Source organism: Phycodurus eques, chromosome 5, assembly GCF_024500275.1.
Source record: "Phycodurus eques isolate BA_2022a chromosome 5, UOR_Pequ_1.1, whole genome shotgun sequence".
NCBI lineage: Eukaryota > Metazoa > Chordata > Actinopteri > Syngnathiformes > Syngnathidae > Phycodurus > Phycodurus eques.
This window is the reverse complement of record NC_084529.1, coordinates 1682778-1705829: the sequence shown is the minus strand read 5'-3', so window position 1 is coordinate 1705829 and position 23052 is coordinate 1682778. Positions and strand designations below refer to the sequence as shown.

At 40.9% G+C, this 23052-nt stretch overlaps 2 protein-coding genes and 1 long non-coding RNA gene across 11 annotated transcripts in view; 1 reads left to right on the top strand and 2 right to left on the bottom strand.

Moving 5' to 3' along the window:
* Window positions 1-260: 260 nt before the first annotated feature.
* Window positions 261-11135, bottom strand: si:ch211-106e7.2 (uncharacterized). 5 transcript variants are annotated; one of them, XM_061676727.1, is made up of 5 exons: window positions 10826-11135; window positions 6792-7868; window positions 1019-4349; window positions 734-784; window positions 261-655 (listed from the first exon to the last, which is right to left on the bottom strand). In XM_061676727.1, the coding sequence occupies exons 3-5, from the start codon at window positions 4302-4304 to the stop codon at window positions 522-524; spliced, it is 3471 nt and encodes a 1156-aa protein (XP_061532711.1). In that variant the 5' UTR covers window positions 4305-4349; window positions 6792-7868; window positions 10826-11135; the 3' UTR covers window positions 261-521. The 5 variants fall into 5 exon arrangements, with proteins under 5 accessions (XP_061532711.1, XP_061532713.1, XP_061532714.1 ...); XM_061676729.1 differs by lacking the exon at window positions 6792-7868 and adding an exon at window positions 9191-10140 and having other exon boundaries at window positions 11000-11135; XM_061676730.1 differs by having other exon boundaries at window positions 11000-11135.
* Window positions 9385-20546, top strand: LOC133402708 (uncharacterized). The gene is made up of 3 exons (XR_009768552.1): window positions 9385-9501; window positions 17409-17493; window positions 19982-20546. It is a non-coding gene; the product is annotated as an uncharacterized LOC133402708 (long non-coding RNA).
* slc41a2a (solute carrier family 41 member 2a) overlaps window positions 14022-23052 on the bottom strand; it is a 17613-nt gene continuing 8582 nt past the window's right edge. For all 5 annotated transcript variants that reach the window (XM_061676733.1, XM_061676735.1, XM_061676734.1 and 2 more), the window contains 6 exons: window positions 22562-22708; window positions 17369-17516; window positions 16630-16709; window positions 14617-14748; window positions 14359-14507; window positions 14022-14279 (listed from right to left, as the gene is read on the bottom strand). In XM_061676733.1, the coding sequence (XP_061532717.1) occupies window positions 14103-14279; window positions 14359-14507; window positions 14617-14748; window positions 16630-16709; window positions 17369-17516; window positions 22562-22708 (833 nt within the window). In that variant the 3' untranslated portion in view covers window positions 14022-14102. The remainder of the gene's footprint in view (window positions 14280-14358; window positions 14508-14616; window positions 14749-16629; window positions 16710-17368; window positions 17517-22561; window positions 22709-23052) is intronic.

The following is a 23052-nucleotide window of genomic DNA, read 5'->3' as shown; positions in this document are numbered from 1 at the left end:
ATTTATGAATAAGAAAGGACTAATGTCAAAGAGGCAGATTCTTATTTTCTGGAGAAGTGGTAGGATTAAATAAATTGTACTTCTTCCCACCGCAAATGACTGTGCAGTTTTCTACAATTGTCTTAATTGTCCATTTGTACTATTAGTCTGTTTTGCTTGTCCATTTGTTTTTGTTTTTTAATCATTTGCATGTTCGGAAAAATAAACATTTTCCCCCCACAAAATCACTACTTCTAAAGAAAAATCATTGTGCAAGCCTTTAACTGATTGTTTTTATTGCATTAAACATTGAAACTATCACATTTAATTCAGGTAAAATACAGGAGAAATGTAAACAAAAATATTAACATGGCAAAATATAAAATATATACTATATACAAATGTTTACATAAGGCATTAGGGAGCATGCCTAGAGGTAACGTGCATAAAACTTAAGACCTCTTGTACAGTGTAGTGTTAAATAGTGATAGAAAAGCAGAAACAAAAAGAATCGCACACGAATCATTGAAATGTGCCTCTCTCTACGGAGTAACTGATGGCTGTGACTTCTCTGTGTATTTCTTCTGATACTCTGCGAAGACGTCAGCGCTTTTGGACCCAGGAACAGGGTGTACAGAAGACGACTCCTTTACGGGAAAATGACTCCACACATCCACTGCAAATTAAAACAAACGTTGTCACAGATTCAAGAATCAACACACGATATAACAATGTGTACCTTTAAATACATTACCTCTGCTCTTTTTATTAGGGCTTTTCTTTCCAGATTCTGAGAGAGGTTCATCTAGAATAAATGAAAATTGTTCAGTATAGAGGATGATGATGATGATGATGATTCCTTGCCCCCCCCCCCCCCTTTTTTTTTTTTTTTTTTTTCTAGATTAGATCAGTGATTCCCAAACCGGGTGACCTGGCATACTAGTGAGAGCTGAGGGTGCCAGGTGCCGTTATTTTAAATGGTGCCTTGGCTCAATGAAAGTTAGGAAACTTCCGATTCGATCATCACGGTGAGACTTACCTGAAGAATTTTCGGTGCGCTCTCTCTCACCCGCTGATTCATCTTCAAAGCTGAAGCTGTTGGGCAAAACACTGAACTTCAAGACATTCTCCTGGATGGGCAAAACTGCCTGGGTTCCAGTTTCCTTCGTTCTTCGGTCATGTTTAAAAGACTTTCTTTGTTGGTCAACAACAGGCTTGTAATTTTGGGAGCCAAATTTCTTTTGTCGGTCTCTAATTGCTTTCATTTTGGCTCCAAGCTTTTTTTTAGTTTGAGATAAAGTCCTTTTTGTAGCTGAACCAAATGAGTTTAAGCCACTTTTATCCAGTTTTTGCTCGTCAACCCTTGCGTAAACAACGTTCGGCGGTGTTGTTGATTCATTGTGTCGATGAACTAAAATACACTTTTCCTGTGGTAGTGAGCCAAACAGCTTCAGCTGGACAGTTCTCTTGTCTGCCAAAGTTTCCCTATCGGAGCCAACAACAATCTTAGTTTTTGAAACATCTTCGACTTCATGTGAATCCATGTTTTTGTTCATCAACTTCTTCAGGTAAGGAAAAACACTGTTAGCATTGTTACGTCTCTTCCGTTTCCTTCCATCAGTCTCATGTGCTTTAGGTTTACGGACATCCGTCTGATCTCCAGGCTTTGCACTGCATTGTATTTGTTCAGTATCCAATGGTGACTTTGATGCCATTGGAGCTTGTCCACCATGTTCATCGATGGGTGATATAGGAGTCTCAATTTGATTTTCGGTCCAACGATCAGAACTCCTGCTGCTGCTATCAGTTGACTGGCAACTTTCTGCAGATTTCAGCTGAGCTTTGTTGCAACCCTCTTCAATGTCAGGAATGCGGTTGGTAATATTCTCACAGTTGGAGACGTTTTCTTTGTTTACACTTACAATTGTGGGCTGGCTCTCTCTTGGCTGTTGCTCATGCAGATCATTTGTTTCTTCGTCGTCATTTAATTCAAAGGTCCCACTGATTTCGTTGCATATTTCAAGCCAATTTATTGTTGGAAGGCTGGCGGTCCTTTTCTCCTCACTGTCCGATTCCATGTCTTTGTCCAGCGAATGAGATTGAAGATCAGGTTCCATTGTAAACTGTTGACAGTTCATTTGTTCTTGCTTCTTAGTAGGTTTGCATCGCTCTTCGTTGCACTGGCATTTATCCTTCAACAGAGTTTTGGAACCAAACATGCTTTCTTTCCACTTTGCAATGCAGCAGAAATGTTGGATGGGACCATCTACTTTGGAGCCGCTTGTAACATGTAGCTCTTGGACAGGCTCATCTACCACTGCATCCAAAGTATTCGTGACTTCCTCTGGTTGACTAATACTTGGTTTAGTTTGTGACATCATTACATGGCCTTGCTCAAAGATAGCTTTTGCCTCTTCTGGTGGCAAAACTTCAATCTTGAATAAGTAGAGAGAGTCATTACATTCTTTGTCGACTGTTTCAAGGTCAAGTCTGGGAGCCTTAGGAAGAGTTGGTGTTGGAATGTCGGTGACTCTTTTAACTGGACCGGGCTGGTTGTCACTCACATTTCTGGAAATATTCGGGCCGAATTCTTTGTCGATATCATCCAGCTGTTCATTTTTATTCAACCATGACGACGTGTAGGGCGGTTCTGTGTAAACCTCTCCATCTTTAAGAACATGAAAGTACTGGAGTTGATCGGCAAACGAGGAGTCCACCTGTGACAGCACAACAGCGTCTTCTCTCCCATAATGGGCACAAAATGAATGAGCACAATTAAGCAAGACCGAATAGGACTTTGCCTTAAGAATACTAACCAAATTTTTAACACTCCCACCCCAAAACATGACCAATAGTTGTTTTCGTAAATCATCATTTTTAGGTGCATTGTGCATCTCCAATCCTTCACCCAACAAAGCCAATTCTTTCAAGGTCCACTTTGTGGTTGGGAGAGCGGACAGTTGAAAAATGCTGGCCTTCGCATTTAGTGGCATCTCATCTTTGTTACTCGCCCACTTGTCTTTTTCTGGAGCTTCAACGTTGACACGCTGTGGCGCACATGCTCCAATACAATGGCCTTTACTCAGCGTGTCATCTGATTGTTTGGTAGCTGATGTATGCACACTCACTTCTTCACATAGAAGGTCATCTGCATGTCCGGTAGCTGACATGTGCATACTCAGAGATTTGTTGGACAGCTGAATTTGTCTTTCGAGGGGATTCCTACAATCCTCAGTTGTCATCTTGTTCTGTGTGTCCACAGTGGGTACATTAAAGTTGTGTGTTGCGGGACTTTTGCTTGCACAGGTCATCGTATTGCAATGTGGCGACAATGGTTGCACAACAGCGACAACTCTTGCAGAACTGGAGTTGTCATTTAGATTATTAGTCGATAACGGCTGTGTGCTATCGGTCACTGATCCAGGGGCCAGTATCAAGCGCGATAGGAGTGGAAGTGATTTTGTCAAACGTGCAACTTTTGAGTCAGCGGTAACCAGTCGTTCACGCTGTCGTGTTGCGGTTTGTTGATAACTGGATCCCAGTAGAGGTGTCCCAATTATATTATGCCTCATCTCTGCTGCTGGGGAGGAATTTGTTTGACTGCCATCAAATACTGTGGATGAAAATTGCTTTGTTGGCTGATTCAAGCTGGAAACCTGCAAACTTTGTCCAGTAGATGGGGGTCTTACAACAACATTTTTGAGATTGAAGAAAACATTTCCAGTATGGGCAGAAGGATACAATGTGTATTTAGTTTTGTCGACTGAAATGCCTGTGTTGTGCGCAGAAGAGGATTGAGCTCCTCTCTTTGAAACCTCCTGTATCACTTGAAGTGTGGTCGCTGTTGGAAAGGTGACTAATTTAGGTCTCGATGAAACTTTGTTATACGCTTCATGCAAGCCCTCATTCCTGCTATGTTGAAGAGCAGGAGAAGACATGTTACTATTGGATGTAGGTGGTGTTGGTCTGTATTCCAATGTAAATTGTCTCTTCTCATCCTGATAACACATCGTTTTTAACATAAGGTCAGACCCGCTTTTAATTGATGAATTATTAACAGTATTTTGACATCCATCTCCATGGAAAGGCTGTCCTCCTTGCACATTGCAAGAAGGCTTATGAATATTAACAAATGTCCTCTGGTAGCCAACATGCTTCCCTCCGGCTGTCTGATGAGAAACTTGTGTGCTTTCCCATTTTGGTGTCGGTCCATTTTCGTAAGAAGTTGCACTCTGTTGTGGTTTCACTCCTGGATCCACTGTGTTACGGGTAAGTTGGGCCAGATGTTGTGAGGATGGGTCGAGATTTAGCCACGCCAGGTACATTTTCCCCAGTTTCTTCTAGTCGTGAATTAGGGAGAAAAAAATGCCCTGCAAGAAGAAATCACAATATAGAAATGTGTTAAGAAGTTAACAAGGATGTGTAAATTGTAAACAAAGTTGCAGTCTTCATGTCAAAGCTTTCTTGAAAAAATTAATTCTGGGAAATATGCATATCAAATTTCCTTCACCACAAAACAGAAAATGCCTAATATATCCCCTGTACATGCTCCCCCCCACAAAAAAAAATTAAAAAAAAATCACAAAGTTCACGTTTCATACGACTCAGGGCCCGAAGACAGCTGTTTGACAATATTTTGTTATACATATAGCGCCATGTAGTAGTTACAACAAATGTCTTGCTTTACATTTCAACATACTGTGCCAATGATATTGAGCAGCTCCAAATGAAATTTGGTCTGTTAGGCCTCAAGACGTTGCTCAAGGTTTGTAAAAAAAAATGTTGACATTTCGGCACAGGGCACGCCTGTGGCGGTGTGGCGAATTTTTATCATTCGCCATTACATCACAAGCTGTTGTGACTACACTCCAGATGGTCATATCTTTTCAAAATTTCACACTTGATGACAGTCCCCACTTAAAACTCATTCACTGCCAGCTCTCCCAGTTAACGTGGATATTTGACTTCTAAAGCCGTCAATGGCAGTGAATGTGATAAGGCATCTGTGGAAAAAAAATATTCATACTAACAGCGCCACCTCCTGGCACAAGGACATCACATTTCATACTTTGTTCTCCACCTAGCAGTTTAATCCGATCGACCTAATATATGCTTAGAAGACAGTTACGGCCTTCATAATGTCACAATACAAAGTTTGAGAGTTTCCGACAAACGCTGTTGCCGTGGCGAGAAGCTGTTCGCCCAAAAACCACAGTTTTTTGTTTCTAAACATGCATGCAAACTCATAAAACGTACACACTTCAAGCCTGGCAAACACTACTATTTTACAGGTTTTTTGTGCAATGCCTGCGACCTTATTGAGAAAGATTTTAAAGGCTTATTGCGCAATTTTTTTTAAAAATGGCTCAGTAGCGCCCCCTACAATTTTTCCAACAAAGCAGCCCCAGCTGTACGTTTCACCTCTGTCTACCAACATTGGGAGGCATACGGAACAGAGCACCTACCAAAAAAAGTCTCTTGGAGCCATGCCCGAAACCCAACAGGAAGTCAACCATTTTTTTTTTTTTTTATTTACTTTTAAATTCTGACCTATTTTTTCCCCTTTCACAGCCGTCATATTTTTATGAACTCCTCCTACAGATTTTTTTTCCGATCGACTTCAAACTTTGGGTGTCTCATCTAACGACATTGAAGATGAAAAGTTATTCAAAGATTTCCATATGGTCTAATGCTGTTGCTGTGGAACATGCTGTTCACCACTCTGTTGTGTTGCGCTGCAAAGTGAAATTAAAATGATATATGGTTTTACGTGAATGCAAATCTGAAAAGTGTGGCACGCATTTCTATTCGATTGATCCACAATGTGCCAGTACCCCAACGTGGTCAGGGGTGCGAGGGCCCTTAACTCATTCCCTGCCAATGCCTTCCAAAGACGTCATTCAAAATTAGGCTATTCCCTGCCAATGCCGCCTAAATACGTCAATGGCGTTTTTTTTAACTGGGGTGGATGGGGGAGGGTCTTGTGCAGTTTATGTGAGATCGTCAAGTCTCTGGATAACTGCAATGAGGAATGGCACCCTGTAGAGGGCAACAATGCCTTGAGGTGAACGCCTCTCCCTCAGAGGAAGAAGAAGGAGGAGCCGGGATGGAGGATACAATAAGAAAAGCTAAGCATAATGGCGGAAAAGAAAGAAGAATTTTTTATTTATTTTTTTTAATTTAAAAAAAAAAAAAAAAAAAAAAAAAGCTTTTGGTTCTACAAATTTATTGCGCCAACGCAAGAACATTTTTCCTGTGGTCGACAGGAATCACGCCTGAGATCATGCAGGGAAATAAAGGATGACGCGCCGAGCCTTTGCTGCAAAGCTATCGCCCAAAATGCCGGGGCCGTATGGCGAGATGCTCTCAGACGAAGGTAACTCGTTTCCAGCGAGAGTTGGCTACATTTAGCGAGCAAACACACTCCTTCAATCCTTGTTACATAAACATCATTTAATCCCACTAGTTCACGTTACAATGTAACATTTGTTGCCAGTGCTGATTTGAATTTTTCCTTTCCAGATTGTCCATCTTGCAGTAATTCAACACCCGCGAGTTGAACGTCTTTTAAGATTGCGACAAACGTACCGTATTTTCACAATCATAAGGCGCACCGTATTAAAAGGCGCAGTCTCAGTTACATGGTCTAATTCTGTATTTAAAACATACATAAAGCGCAGGCATGGTAAAACATATGCTAGCATAAAACATTCGGTGGCATGCATGCACGCTACAACAATGTTTTTAAAAAGGCAGCGGGAGCAAAACTGAGTTTGGTTGTACTTTATTGAAGTATTTAACAATGTACTCACGTTATATTTTTGATCAATCCTCATCCACAAATCCATCAAAGTCCTCATCTTCTGCATCCGAAATGAACAGCTGGGCAAGTTCTCCATCAAACACGCCAGGTTCCCTCTCGTCATTGTCGTTGCCGTGCGGCTCCTCAGAAATGATGCCGGCTTTTACGAAAGCTCGAACAACAGTGCAAGCAGACACTTTAGCCCAAGCATCCACAATCCATTCACAAATTGCGGCGTAACTCGCTGCCTCCTAGTCTTAGTAAAGCTGTGTTGGCCATCTGTCATCCATCGCTCCGACGGCGCTCGCAAATTCACTTTGAACGCCCTGTTTACACGCATGTCCGGCGGTTGGAGTTCCTTCGTCAAGCCTCCCGGAATGATGGCAAGGTCCAAGTTATTGCGCTCAGTCGAATGGTGACTGGAGAGACGCTTCTCCCGGCTTTGCTCATTAATCCATTGCTCGAGTTGGTCTTCCAACTCGGGCCACCTCGCAGTGTTTCCGCGGAAACTCAACTTCGTCTTCTTGACTTGGCGAAGCTCGTTTTCCTGCTTCTTCCACTTGCGAACCATGTATTTGTTGATCTTGAATTCTCTCGCCTGCACCCATGGGGCACAGCCCGAAAGGATTGTGCCCCAACAGGGGGACTTCAATGCTCACGTGGGCAATGACAGTGAGACCTGGAAGGGCGTGATTGGGAGGAACGCCCCCCCCGCCGATCAGAACCCGAGCGGTGTTCTGTTATTGGACTTCTGTGCTCACCATGGATTGTCCATCACGAACATCATGTTCAAGCATAAGGGTCTCCACACATGCACTTGGCACCAGGACACCCTAGGTTGCAGTTCGATGATCGACTTTGTGGTCGGAGTTCGGTGAGGCCATGGAAAAAGACTTCCGGACGGCTTTGAGGAAATTCTGGTCCACGATCCGGCGTGGTAAAGAAGGAGCTAAGCCGAAAGGTAAAGCTCTCGATCTACGTTCCTACCCTCACCTATGGTCACGAGCTGTGGGTCGTGACCGAAAGAACAAGATCCCGGATACGAGCGGCCAAAATGAGTTTCCTCCGCAGGGTGTCCGGGCTCTCCCTTAGAGATAGGGCGAGAACCTCGGTCATCAAATGAAAAGTCATTGCTTGCAGACAATTGCTATTGCGTTTTATGCATTAACTGTATCTGCTCCCATTAAGTTGCAATTCATAATTACACTTTGTCAATTGCACATTTATTCAGTTCACCCTTGGTAAAATAGAATTTTTGGGGATACATTTCTTTGTTATTATTAGCCATCATTTACTCTTGTTTCAGGATTGATTTTGCACTGAACAGTGTTACATATTGTTTGTTGAAAAGTAGTGCAATAAAAATAAAGATTTGTCCCTAACATGAGGAATAATCGTGATTACAATATTGATCATAATATTTGTGATTATTATTTTGGCCATTATCATGCAGCACTACATGAATGTATTTGTCTTTAGTTTCTTTTTTCAATTTCTATTATTTTAATACATAATGATTTGACTCGTTACGTGTTTATTTTCTCGCCGTTTTTTTTAAGTTCCCGGATAAGCGGTAGAAAATGGATGGATGGATACTTAAAGTTGGGTTTTGGTAGTTGAATAAATACATATTTTTTAAATATATGAATAACAATGTTTATTAATCATGATTTCAAAAAAACGCTGATCGGAGCACCCCTAATTATACACAAAGTGCACATCATCAAGACACAAGATAAAGCATTGTTGGAATGTCAATGCTAAGTAGAATTTTGTAATTGATTTATTCTTTTAAGCGTTACTATTAATTTGTGCAATTGCAATGGCTTGATTTGAGTGAGGTTAATACAGATAACGCCATGAATGGAATTGTACGAATAATTCCTAAAAGGGGCTTAAATAATACCGCATAAAAAGGCTAAAGACGAAATAATCACTAAAACTGAACGTATTATATCCTGAATATCCGGGGCCAGTTGAAGTTCTGACAGGGGCCCCCCACAAGGCTTAACGTCGGCCCCTGATGACCCAGTACCAACCTTGATATGGCGCGACAGTCCGCAATCTCCATATATTTCCTTCAATTCCTTTGTGAAAGCAATCAAATGCACGGGCGTTTCCGTTGCTGTAGTGTTAGGATAAAACAAATTAAAAAAAAAAAAAAAAAACAGGCGAAATCACGCTTGTCTCGTTTGTTCGTGGTGACAACATACGCTAATTGTTTTCACCAGTTGATTTGCATTGCTTTGACATTGTGGTCACTTTTATGCCACTGTCTCTGTGTCCGTGTGAAAATAGAGAAAAAAAAAAAAGAAAAAAAAAAGAAGGGGAACAAAAAACCAGCGGGTGAATATCCACATTACTCCACCTAAACGTGCCGAACTTTCTTTAAAAGTAACATTTGCTTACCGTTTCCACAGAGCTCGGTCAACTTAAGGTAAAGAGCACCGAGTAAAGGAATCGCAGCCGTTGTTTTGTTGAAGCGAAAATCCATCCATGCACCTTTAAAACGTGCCGCCAACGGCCCCGCTATTCCCTTCTTCACCTCCTGAACTGCAGGACTGCTTCGCTTTCACTTCCGTTTTTCTTGCGCACGCGTGTGACGTCACATTCGGTCTCAATACATAGATATCGCTCACCACTAGAGGAAACCTCGGCAGATTTAGCCGCCATCTTTAACCAGGACTCCCCAGTCGTTTCCTCCATTCACTTGCATCGAGGTAAGGTTGTTTGGCTCCAGTAAATTCATCCTAACTCGTTGAATACTGGAAACAATGTGGGCACGAAATACAAATGTGTAGCTCCTTACTGCACAGTTGGGTAAGCAAAATGATAAAGGCTGACTTGGAGCAGTGGCGGTTCTGAGACTGGGCTTGGCTCTCCCCCAAAATTGATGACACTCTTCTTATACTGTAGTTTGCATTTTATGTTTACACTTTTGCAATGCTCACTACCTTGTTATCGGGAGAAAGTTTTTTTTGCCCAAATGGCATCTTTGTTGTTGTTTTTTTTTTTGTGTGGGGGGGGGGGGGATATTTTATGTAACCGTATTATATTTCGACTTGGAGTCATTGCAGTAAATAATAAGAAAAATAAACAATTCAGTCAAACATTTATTGACGGGAATAAAAGTGATGACAGCAGTGCATTATTGATACTGTACCTATTTACATTATGAACATTTTAAGATCGAGCAGGATCGTTTCATAGTATGGCCTCGTGACATTTGCAGTGTGTCCCTTTCTCCTTTTCATCTGCCTGTCTTGGGCATCCGTTGCGGTGTTCCTGACAGGCAAGCCGCCATTATCATCATCACCATTAAGTCGATCCGGGTGTTCTGCATATCTCCGTCCTCAGAACTGTGACGTAAATGTTGTCAGATTTCGCTTACCCGCAGGACTAATCGGGAGAAATGTCCTGACCGACTCTCCGTTTAAAGGGTCGAGCTCCCCCCTTTTCCCTTGCCGGCACCAACACCGTACGCGCGAGGGGACGAGGAGCTGTTAAGCCGGCGTCGAGATGAATTCGCCTAGGTGTGCGAACTGCCTTTAGTTTTACGGAGCCAATCCGGTCTGCCCTCACTAATCACCCCTTGATGAGTAACCGCACCGAGTGAAAGGGTCATTAAAATGAGTACTCCATTTTCACAGCAGCTTCATCCCTTAAAAATCGTTTGCGCTTGTTAAAGACCTAGTAAATTTCACAGTCCTTGTTAGGACCGTCCGGATTTGTTTTTGTATTAAGCCGAAGCGATTTAGATGAGTTACTCTTTTAGGAATAGTAATACGATCCGGTGGTATTGGTATCGTCGAAGTTCAATCACTTATAAGAGGTTGAGTGTTAAGATTGAGATTCATTCTCATTATAAGAATGACAAAGATAGAATAGAATGAATGCAAGTTATTTATTTCAGTGATTACATAAGGTTAAATTGATAATATGACAGTATGGGTTTGTAATATAACATGAACAATAATAAGAATAATAAAAATCAAAAGAAGTAGAAGTAGTTTAAAAGTCATAAATCATAAAACAAATATTTACCTTTTGAGTGAGCTTTAAGGAGTGATCAAGTCCTACGGAGCCGTAATGCCAACTAATAATAAGATCATTTGGACATAAGAATACCCGAACAGCTGACTAGCTCTTTTCCCTTATCCACGCAATGTCAATAGCGGTTCTATGAGTTACCTTATTATAATATCCTTTTAGTCTTACCCAATTAAATCGGAAGATTCAAAAATGAAGTCCTCCTGCCAGCCTGTCCCTGATCATTGCGATGGAAAAAGAACGTGTGTCTCCCTACCTCGAGAGAATAAGGAGCCCCGTTTGTCAGTGTGACGGGTTCTTATAACCTCGGTTCCAGCCTTTCAGTGTCCTGACTTTGACCTGAGTGGAAAGCACCTATTTCTCCATTACTCATTCAGTGTCCTGACTTCGGCCTGAGTGGAAAGCACCTATTTCTCCATTACTCATTCAGTGTCCTGACTTTGGCCTGAGTGGAAAGCACCTATTACTTTATTACTCATTCAATGTCCTGACTTTGACCATCTTTTTGCTCACCCAAAATAGGTTCACAGTAAATACAATCGACTACAAGCATATTTCATATGTCTTGTAGGCTCTTCAATAAATTCATTCAATGACAAGCATATTTCATATGTCTTGAACACAAGTCTCCAATTAATGCATGTTTTTGGGATGTGGGTGGAAGCCGGAGTGCCCGGAGAAAAGCCACGCAGGCACGGGGAGAACATGCAAACTACACACAGGCGGGGGCGGGGATTGAACCCGGGTCCTCAGAACTGTGAGGCTGACGCTCTAACCGGTCGTCCACCGTGCCGCTTATTAGTATTATTCGTTTATTTAAACACATCCTTAACTTATAGCGCTAAAAGCTCCAAAAACCGATGGCAAGATTTCCAACTACAAAGAAAGCCGTTTTCACAACAGCATTTCAATATTCCAAACTCTATTACTGATGAACAAATTAAAAAATGAGGTAAAATCGTTCTCATTTGAATTTATGATGATGTGTTACTAACAATAGAATTGGATAAATCACAATAAAACAAATTCAAATGTAAACAGTGACCCTAAAGCCAAACAAAATGAATTTGGGAAGCTGGTTATCCTTCAGGGTGTTTGCATTTATGAACATTTTCTCCCCATAACAAATAGTGGTAATGGAAAAAACAATAATAAAAACACGTCAACATTTTGCAACAACCATACAAGTGTATTTTTTAACTGCTAACAAAAATAAAAGAACATCACTTACCCATCAATGATGTGTGTCGTAGGTGTTTGATTAAGTTGCGTAATACAGTATTTCCCAATTGCGAAAACACAAAACCCTATTATTATTCTCACTCATCAAAACAATTAAATAAACAAAATCATAACCTGCACGGTAAATTTCCCAATAGTTTTCTAGACCAAGGTGTTGTTGCCACTATATTGTACCACATTCAAATACAGTCACTTAGCAAGCCTGAGTGTTCATCGCACATGACATCATGTTGGTATCGTCTATTTTTAAGTATCTACATCTATGTGTTTAATTTCAGTTAAATTATTTATCCAGATTCCTTAAAACCAGCATAAATATGTGAATTGCAAAACCAATGAAAGTGACTCAGTTAAAAGTTTTCAAGATATAGTTTAAATATGACAAACTGTTATTCATTTTGGTAAACTGCTTCGCAGTACCTTTCGCATTTCTAGTAGGTGGCGATAATGCAACTGGTTTGTCAGCGACATTTGAAATTGAAGAGTAGGAGGAGGACTTTCCCAGCATGCCTAGCTGCATTTCTATACAGTTACAGCTAATTACGTGTTTTATCGTGAATGTTAGTTTATGTTCGTGCTTCGCCTTGTGTAATAGTGGTTGTGTGTGTGTGTGCGTGTTTTGATGGTACCCTCATTTAAATCGGTGTTCGGTTTAGTGGGGCCTTCTCATTAGCGTTCAAATATAAATCATTCTGTTGGCTGCTGTTTACTCAGTCAATGAGTTTTATGTTCAGGCACCACTCCTTGTGACTCAATATGACTTTGGGATGATACATGTTAAAGGAACCTGTGTTTTCAAATTAACCTATTAACTCTCGAGGTTCCAGGCGTGTTCGCTTTCGTGAAAGAACTACGATTATAACGACGTGTTCAACGCCGACCAATTTATTCCTGACGGAGGAGTCTGTACATACTTCAGAGCTCTCGGTCAGCAGCTACGCCTATGTTAGCCTTAGCAGAGATGGTGTAGACAAATAGAACAAAACTATCTGTTCCTGGACCCAGTTTTCCACAATTTTTCAAAAAGGAAGTGTGGAGTTGTCTTCATCTGGTGGTCCAGGGTCCACTGACGTCATCGTTGCTATGCAGAAGGATGGCCATTGCCGCGACATCAGCCGTTGGTGGCAGACGCCGTCTCACCACTTCCCACTTCCGCATTTGCTTTGTAGCAACGGTTATCTCCGACATGTTTCCTGTGACCTCCACATGCACCCTACCGGCAATTTCCAAGCGGCACACGCCCACATCCTATCTTCACTTCACTTCGTCTTCACTGCAACAAAGCACCACTGTTCAAGCACAAACCAAGCCACTCGCGCGACCGCATCACCTCCCAGCCATTCACAACCAAGCGGCAAAACCACATCCCATCCAAACAAATCGATATATTTTCGTTCAGAAGCCTAACTTGCCAAGCACCTGATCAATCCATTCGGATCATGGGAATATAAATCGATACATTGATATAATCAATGAATCTATGTGTAACCTTTTGCCAGACTGAGACAGTAGATGTCATTTACTTTATTTCTCATCTGTTCTTCAGTTTCTTTGGATCATGGCATTTTGTTGCAGCTTTTTGAGATCTTTTGGCTGTCTTCAATTGGTCAGACAGCTTCTATTTAAGTGATTTCTTGATTTAACAGGTCTGGGTCGAAATCAGGCTCGGGTGTGGTCAGTAAAAATGAACCCAAAAATATTAGCCACAGTTAATTCATGATTCAACAATGTGGACCATTACTTATATAGGTAGCTTTGAATATTTTGTTCCCCTTAATAAATAAGATCCTCATTTGAAAACAGCATTTCATGTTTATTTGGGATATATTTGTCTGATATTAACGTGTGTGTGTGTGTGTGTGTGTGTGTGTGTCTGTGCGTACTTCTGTGTCTCTGTCTGTCTGTCTGTCTGTCTGTCTGTCCAACACTATGCTGTCAGAATCTGACAAACTATACAACACATAACTTTATTTTGTCCTCTCACATCTAAACACACAAACATTTCGGTTGTTTCACATTCCCCTTGAATTTATACTCCGGCAGTCTCTCCACTGCACCAAAGCAACAAGAAGGCAAGGGAGAGAAGAGCAGTCCCCAAAAGATCACCAAGAGCTGTGAGATAGGGTATAGAGTAACTGTCAGGGTCTTTACCCCTCCGCCACAAACAGTGGACCACACAGTCAGCAATAAACAGCAAGGTAAAGACCTGTGAGGCAGAAACATTGAAGAAATGCGTAAAAAGGAGACCGTGTGCAAAACAAAACACGAGCACACATCTGACTCACCTGAATCAAGGAAGCGGTCAAGAACGCGACAGTGAAAAGAGCACTGGGCATCGTGTGCGCCCCTTTTATCAGGTGAATGGCGTATAAGAAAATCAGCTGGCCCGGGATGACCATAAGAAGCAGGACCTTCGCAGATTTGTGATTTGGTCCTGCGAAATCAAAGAGGAACTTCACAATGTGTTCATCATACAGCTATGCCAATCTCATGACATTGCCCTGCCGCCCTCTTATACATTTTTGAACCCTTTGACACTTTACCTGAACCAAAGAAGGCGCCACAGGGTTGGTGGCATCTCCTACGATCTTCGGGAACCTCCCCAGATGAGAAATTCAAATGCAAATTTGTGGAAATGCGGCTCGCTTGTATGGAGACCAGGTTTCCTCCGATGCCTGGTGAGAATAAGGCAAGACAAATGGGGGTCACCAGTAGAAGCTTTATGTCATCAAATAAAGGGAGGCTGCCTTGTTGGAAGAGGGGATTGAATCTTTGATGACAAATGAAATGACCAAGTCTGAATAATGAACACAATGTATCTGCTCTAATGTAGTTCATCATATTCATTAAATATTCATCGAAGAGTTGAATTGCGGGTGATTGTGCACGCTTTTGGTGGGAATGTTGCGTGTAATCTACTAGGATTGTAGTAGAAATGGGAAAAGGTGTAAAAGTGGTGGAGACCGCCTTATTTAAATGACTCTAGTTAGCTCTGATGGATTTTGCCATTGAATTTGTGGGAGCACCACAAGCATTAAATTAAGTTTGAAGTAATGGAATCGTGTGGAAGAGGCAAACAACCCTCATACTGTGTTAGAGAAAAGAAATCCATAACTCCCAACAATTTTGGGGAAGTCAGAAACCGCATAAAAGCCATGTTGTGCTTGAATTAGGTCATTCCAAGTGCGTCGCAATTGGACGTATCCTTCTACCCTATGTAACATTGGGTTTAAAACTTCGGACAGCGCATCTGAAAACTGCTTGGGAGTAGCCTGCGTCCCGATCAAATTCACCAAAATTGCGTTACGCCAGTGGTCTACGTTGCCTCAGAACTAAGACAAGCTCTGAGCAAACTTAGGTTTAGATCGACTTTCAGGCACCAAATTGTCACTCTGCCAAGCGCGTCGCCAAGAATACTCCCTCGCTGCGCCAAAACACCCAGCTTGGCGCAGACCGGTCTGCCAAATAGGCAAGCACATGCAACGAACGTTGGGGTTGTACGAAAGTCAGGATCCACTGGCAGATGCGCTCTCTACGGAAATAGAGCTTTAAGTCGCCATCATTTTTGTTTCTGGCATTTCAAAATTGTTTAGACTGCCTCTCCGTTTGTCTGCGAATCCTCTTTGCCACAATTACGGCGGTCATCAAGGATTTTTACTTTTCGATTTTTCTTCATGCTAAATATACAGTCATGACTGTACTGTAGTTACGGATAGTTACATATCCATCAAAAGTTCAACGACACAAGTTAGGCTATATGAACTGTTTTACTGCTCAGTGACCATTCCATTGTAGTGGCAAGATTGCAGAGGACGATAAAAGTTGAAGCATCTGGTTTTTCGGGAGAGGAAGTGTGTTTACAAGAGCAGAGATGAAGGAAGGTGAGCCATTTGTACCCCACTCACACCAGCTAGTATGTGGCCAGCTTCTTTCAACTGTGTTCAATGCTCGTCTTTCTAATCAAAGCAGATGTTATTTTTTTCGAAATAAGTTACCCAACCCTAATGACTGACTCGTGAAGTACCAGTAGACTGACATTGTAAGAAAATTTGGTATCCATGTAGCTTATATTACTTGAACACGTTCTTACCAATGAACAATGAGACATACAATAGCATCATTGTTTTGTTTCGTTTTGTTTTTTGAGATTTCCACAGATTGACCAGAAGAAACATGAAACGGACTTTCGTCATATTTTTTCCCCCTTTATTTTCTCATAAAAACCATTTCAAAAAAATACAAATGCTTGAGAGGATAGGGTTTTGTGTTTTAGCAATAGATAAATACACAACTGTACACATCAGCAGCCACACTTATTTGTTTAGGTCTTTTTTTTCTCCTCGCATTAAAAAATGTAATCCTACAAAATAATCCACATTTTAAATAAATGCACCTGTAATCTGATTGTGTTTTTTTCCCCGTAACTAATGGAATGCATATTACTTTTGTTACATCCTGATTACGTAACGTCGTTGCATATATTCCGTTACTCCCCAAGCCTGCACGCCAAATACTTTTAATTTACCTTGAAAAGAAAACAAGAGAAGACAACTCACCATTGATAACTGGGGCATAAAGTATGATTCCGGCCAAGTTTGGGTCTGACACAGTCTGGTGAAGAATAAGTCCACTCATACTGGGAAAAAACAAACAAACATGTAAACCAGAAAACCAGGGTTCAGATAACAGATAGTCAATACTTCTAAAATATATGTGTATCTCAATCAATTTCATAGAATGTCATATATTTCGGTAGTTAAATTCAAAAGGTGAAAAATGAAAGTTTATTTAGGGTCAAATCCTACCGAGTTGCTATAGTAATAATCATTTTGATTGTTTTCACTAGCCTATGACAATCAGAATCAGAGCCCACACGATGGCTGCCTCCATCATCAAGAAGTCTGAAATGTGAATAAACCTAAGACGCGAGTTTAATATGCTCCGTGACTACGCTCGTAAGTCAAAACCCGCACATTCAAGTCATCTTTCCCCCATTGAAATAAATAAAAATGCCATTAATCTGCCATCAAATTTGCTGATCCTGTAAGCTATTATCATCATAATTATTCAAAAAGCAATGTGAAACATTTTTCTCTGTCTCATGAATCATTATATTACTGTAAAGGATGTACAATATATGTTTCACTTCTCTCTCTCTGAGAGATATGCAGGTCAAGGCCTTATATATTAAGAACGAGCCTACTGTACAATTTGATAGTAGTATTTTGTTAGATGATCTTAACCAATGCACAATGGATGTATTCATGCAAATTGAATCAAATCAAAAGCAAATACCTGCTGATGACCATTGCTGTTATGATCGGTTCCCACCCAGTACGGAGGAGGATCCGACAATCGGCGTGTTTGGAGGAGATCGCAATCCACAGAGGTATCAGGCACAACAAAACCAGATCCAAGAGGTACAACACATACAAATACAAGTCTGTCAAGAGAAAGTGTTGTCATTTAAGATTTACTCCACTGTCGACTTGCAGTCCTAGCTAGCATCAAGAAAAGTAGGAACCAGACCTTGTTTAAAACTGAACATTGCACCCGGACAGGCAGCCCAGGCAATTGCCTTGGGCAGTGATTCCCTACCAGGTTGCTGTATGATGTGAGAGATCATCAGGTGTGCCACAGAAAACCGATCCAATTTCACATCATTTGCCCCCCAAAAAATGGAAATGAAGCCAACTTATACTGTAAGGGCACACAAAAAGAATTAAAAAAAAAAAGAGGATGAAAAGAAAAAAATAACACACTGGTACTCTTAAGCTGGAACATGAGAAGATGATGGCAGTTTGTGCAAGTCCCACTGCGCAGTATATCTGTTAGAATTTGTTTACAAAGAACCCGTTTGCTATATGTCATTTTTAGCTACATTGCAAGAAGTGAGTCGTCCTGCCAATGATAATTTCTCCTATTAGCAAAATAAGAAAAATGCTCAAATTGTCAAATGCTCATATTTATATCAACTTTGATTCCTGCTGTCAGCTTGGTCTGTCCAAACGCTTACTAATTTGCCTTTTCAATAGAAAGATTTTATACTCTTACTCCTTGAAATTTACCAGTACAATGTTAATGTTTATGTTAATGCTCTTCCTCAGTGTGCTTTGTTTAAGTTTTTGGGCCAACAACAATTGCGGCCCTCTTCAAATCAAAGCAGGACATTTTTATGTTTCAAGTAAAGATAAAAGTGATTGGATATACTCATGTATTATGTAAAACACACACACACAAACACACACAAATATCTTGCAGGAGTGATTTGTTTTGTTTTGTTTGTTTTTTTGCTAATGTAGATCCATGTACTGTATTTATTTCCACCTGCATTAAGAGTAAATGCTTATACTAGTCAGGGACAGTAACAAGTTGTATTGAGCAATGCAAATTCCATGCAAGTGCAAGTCTCACACTCTCTAACATCAACCCGATATGGCTTCAGTATAGACCTGAACGGCTAATATAATCATGTCACGTTCATAAATTATTGGTCATGGGATAGGTCGGGGGGTCGGGGGTTGGTAATGAGGTCAAAGGTCACCATCCATCCAAATTTTTCTCAATTGGAACAATAGGTTTGATACATTTAGTGGCCCTGTCTCGCACTTTCAAGCAGAATTGAGGTTGGTATCATTTGACAACAAATGCATTATTTTTTGCTAACAGGAGAACCTAATGACATACTGTATATCGTACCTGGTCTTTGTAAACAAGTTTAAACAGCTATGTATTTTATCTCAGCTAGTTCATTAGCTGCTTTGTTGCCGTTTAACTCATGATCGCTAATAATATGGTGTAAACGTTTCTGATGCTTGGTGGGACTGGGACAATCTGGCATCATACTTTTCTTATGTATCAGATGCACATTTCCACTTACCACTAGGACGTTTCTTTTTTCTTTTCATCCTCTTCTTGTTTTTTCCCCAATTGTGTGTCCTGGGTACTAGTTTGCTTCAATTTGGTTTTGTAGAGGGTCTCCATGAGGAAATATTTGAATCCTAATGGGTTACTGCACTGTCTCGGAACCTTAAGTGCAGCAGAATTTTTTTTGTAACTTTGGCCAGATCTGCCCTTGCCACAAATCTGGTCTCTGAGCTCTTCAGGCAGTTCCCTTGACCTCATGATTCTCATGCACTGTGAGCTGTAAGGTCTTATATAGACAGGGGTGTGGCTTTCCTCATCAAGTCCATCCAGTATAATCAAACACAGCTGGACTCCAATGAAGGTGTAGAACCATCTCAAGGATGATCGGAAGAAATTGACAGGATGTACTTATTCATAATAATTATATACAATTATTCTGCTCTACGATACCATTATATCAGTCGCGTTAAAAAAAAACCACACACACATCAATGATACTATCATTGATCGTGATAGTTTTTGGGAAAATATATTGTCCTGAAAAAATTGCTATCGGGCTAGGCTGAAAGATAATACATTGAGAGAGAGCAATAGGTAACACAAAAATATTGTTCAAATTGTACAAATAAAAATCTGCACTATAGCAGGATCGCAAAGCAACAACTGTCATAAAACGGAGGATTACGGGATCTGTACTCGCTGATGATAAATTGTAGGGACTCATTGTTGTAGAGCTGGGACTCATTGTTTCCGGACATGTGCATCTTGGGACTCACATAGTCTCAAGTGTAAAATGATAAATGGATACATTAAACAGTAAGGGAACAAAGCTTAATCACTTAAGAGTCTTAAGTAAAAGTACGTAAAAAGTCCAAGGAAAATCCAGCGTTTAAGTTATAGGTTTTAATGATACTGTATGGCTTGTTTGTGATGGGATAAAAGAAAGTCGGTTGACCTTTGTATCATCGCTCAGGCCTTTGAAAGAAAACAAGTGTGTTGTTCTCTGCGCGGTTGACAGGGGCACTATTTTTTTTTCTATAGAGCCTCCACGTAAACATTGAATGGACCTCAAAGAGGGAGCCGGGATAGCTTGAACCGGTAATGGCCCAGATGTTCAGTGTTTTGGAAGGGGCTTCCTGTCAGGCCCAGCATGGGAGGAAGACAATTTACTATCAAGAAGGGAGCACCATACTATCCAAGACCTTGACTTGCCTGAGACCAAAACAAGACCAAGACTTTTGGGAGTCGAGACAGAGAAAAGACCAAGACCAAGACAAGGCCAAGAGACTTGTGGTCTTGAGACTAAGAGACTATTTAAAATGGGGTGTTTCCCTATGATGTTGAGTTTTTTGCCCAGTCATGTGACCAAATTTGGAAAACTTAGCGATAGCTTATGTGACGGTGACGGTAACCTGTAAGTCAGGTCATTCATCTTTCAAGACATCAATTGATAGTTTAAACCATAAATATACCGAAAACTACAATGTCAAAAAAACTTTATTAATATTGCAAATATTTACGACCATTGCTGTACTCTTAAAAACACAGTAAATGGTTTATAGCTGGGGATGCACATACGCAAAGTACACGAGTCGTACGTATGTCAAAAACAATCAACAAAAGACTGTGCAGAAAATACCGTTGTTGTTTTTAAAGTTGAGGTGAAAATCTCTCTGAGAAACCTCAATTGTGAACGTTAGTAAGTCACAGATGCGTAACAATTGTATTACTCATACGACAAATCTGTTTTATTGGAATGATGAAATAAACATGTGTTGTTAAATGCCAGTAAGGTAACAGATGTGCTGTTCATACTCAGGAGCTGCAAGTAACATGGAAGTCGTATTTTTTGCAATTATCAAATGTCAGTTATAAAATACTGACCGTGTGTAACTCTCATGAGCTCTCTTTCTCCCTAGACACACACACACACACACACACACACACGGGAAGTCATCCACCCCATTTCACACAATCTCCACATAAAGAGGTTCCTTTTTTTTTTGTGGAACCCCTCTGACATTCCAGGCATAACAAAAACAAGCTACAGAGGCCTGCAAAACTCTGCGACCAGATGTAAGTGATAAATATGTCAGGGGCTTACAAAATGCACAACACACATTATTGGTTTAAACAGTCGTAAATACATCATGCAACTAATGAGCACTTCAAAGATCAACCTTCTACAACTGTACCTCTCAGGCTGTGCCGGACCACGCTGACGGAAAATCAGACAAATTTGGAAAACTTGTTGTGGAATTCAATTCTATAGGTTGGCACCTCTGGTGACATGATGCTAATTACAGATGAAAACATTCGTCCCTACAATTTCGATAGGCCATGGCCCCACGGCCGTCTGTGACGTCCTGACATGTCATATCGGCTTTGGTTGTCAACATATCAGTACACCATTCGGGATTTAATGTTTAAAAATCAAAGCCACGGTGATTCATAGGCAGTCACGAGTGTCCGCTCAGGGCCCTTTTGGAAACGATGGGATGGAGACGAATGAGAAGGGCGGGGGTCAAGTTGAGAGGAGTTCAAGGGTTGCCAACAAAGGATCTTTTCACTTTTACATTCTCTGTCAATCCAAAATATGGAATCATGAAGTGGTAATTGACCGCCACACACCCCTAGAATGAAGGATCCAATACTGTCAGGAAAAAGCTGTTTGTGTGTCAATAGCCAATAAGTCTCTCTCAAACACATACACAGATGCACGCATACACACGCACGCATTGCCCAGATAGCTACGATGTCATAGGTCATATCACCGCTCAGTGGGGTCTTGGTGCATGGACTCTGGATAATACTTTTGACTGGACAATGCTTTTGTTAGAAGCAGAGATTTTTAAAATCGACCTATTCATCTTTCTTTTTAGCTCAGCAAAACAATGGCGCAAAACAATACCGCTTTAAAGTCATCCATCATTGACAATACCGCTTTAAAGTCATCATCATTGACATGAGCGTAACAGGGAAGGATATTGGTCAAAAGATCATCAATGAAAGTCATCAACATTTTTGACCGGTCATGGTATTATGATGAAGTTCAAAGGTCAAGGGACATCCCATCGAAACCCGTCAATCAAAATGAACGACACATGGAATTCTCGACGGCCAAAATGTTTCGGCTGAAAATAGCCCAAAAGGACATTTTCAGCTTCGGACTGAAAGACTTTTGTCACCGAAATAAAACTGTCGAAATAACTAACTCATAGCTTTGCCGTGGCTGGCAAGCGAGCTTGTACACTACATATTTAAGAAATATTTGCTATTAACAAGCAATGTCCATTGGACTATACTGAGTATGTGGCACCAAAAATGATCATCTTTATTACGGCAACATTTCAAATTTGCCTGTCGCAATGAATTGTGGGAACTGCGTGGCTTTACCATCATTATGCTAGTGGCTCGTCCAAACTACAGCGTCCCAAATGTCGCCCAACCTTTTTGCGTTCCGCTGTTTGGCTACTAAAGTGGAATGCTTGTTGCGTGCTATTTAATTGCGCCGTGCCAGCTAACCTGCAAGCTACAGCTAACGCGGCTAAATAAAATGCCGAGCCGAGGAGGCGACTTTTGGGGAGATTCCACTGCGGTTATATGCTCAATTGTACTTACGAATGAAGGAGTAGAACCACTGACTGAAGCAGGCCAGTAAGGCCAAAGTGATGAGGTCTCCAAAGCTGGCTGCCATGGATGTGGCCACATTGTCAGGGTTGATCCCAATTCGCTTTGAGCCGATAATCACTCCCACCATTATTATACCTAGACAGAGTCAAAGTATATGGACCATGCTTTATTTGTATGACTATATCTGTTTTTGATACAGTTTGTCTTTTTATACATTGCTCTGTGATCGGTGATCAGCTGAAGTTTAGAAGTTGTGTTGATGTGCATAATGTACAGTACAGTATATGCTTCATGGTTTTAATGTGCATTGAAACTTGAGGGGGGTTCCATATGTCAGTAAATGCCTAATGTTAAAAAAATGTTAAGTATAATGCTTACACATAATCACACATACGGACATGTGCGCGTGGTGATCCTTTTGGAAAGAGAGGAGGGAAAATAAGAGTGGAGTTAATAGGCGTCATGTACACGCAATTACA

What these genes read in the sequence shown, in the direction of transcription:
- si:ch211-106e7.2 (XM_061676727.1), bottom strand. Translation starts at nt 4,304, where the DNA reads ATGTACCTGGCGTGGCTAAATCTCGACCCATCCTCACAACATCTGGCC. An exon ending in GCGCACCGAAAATTCTTCAG is followed by an intron (nt 785 to 1,018) that starts GTAAGTCTCACC and finishes CATTTATTCTAG; the next exon opens with ATGAACCTCTCTCAGAATCT. An exon ending in CCCTAATAAAAAGAGCAGAG is followed by an intron (nt 656 to 733) that starts GTAATGTATTTA and finishes TTTAATTTGCAG; the next exon opens with TGGATGTGTGGAGTCATTTT.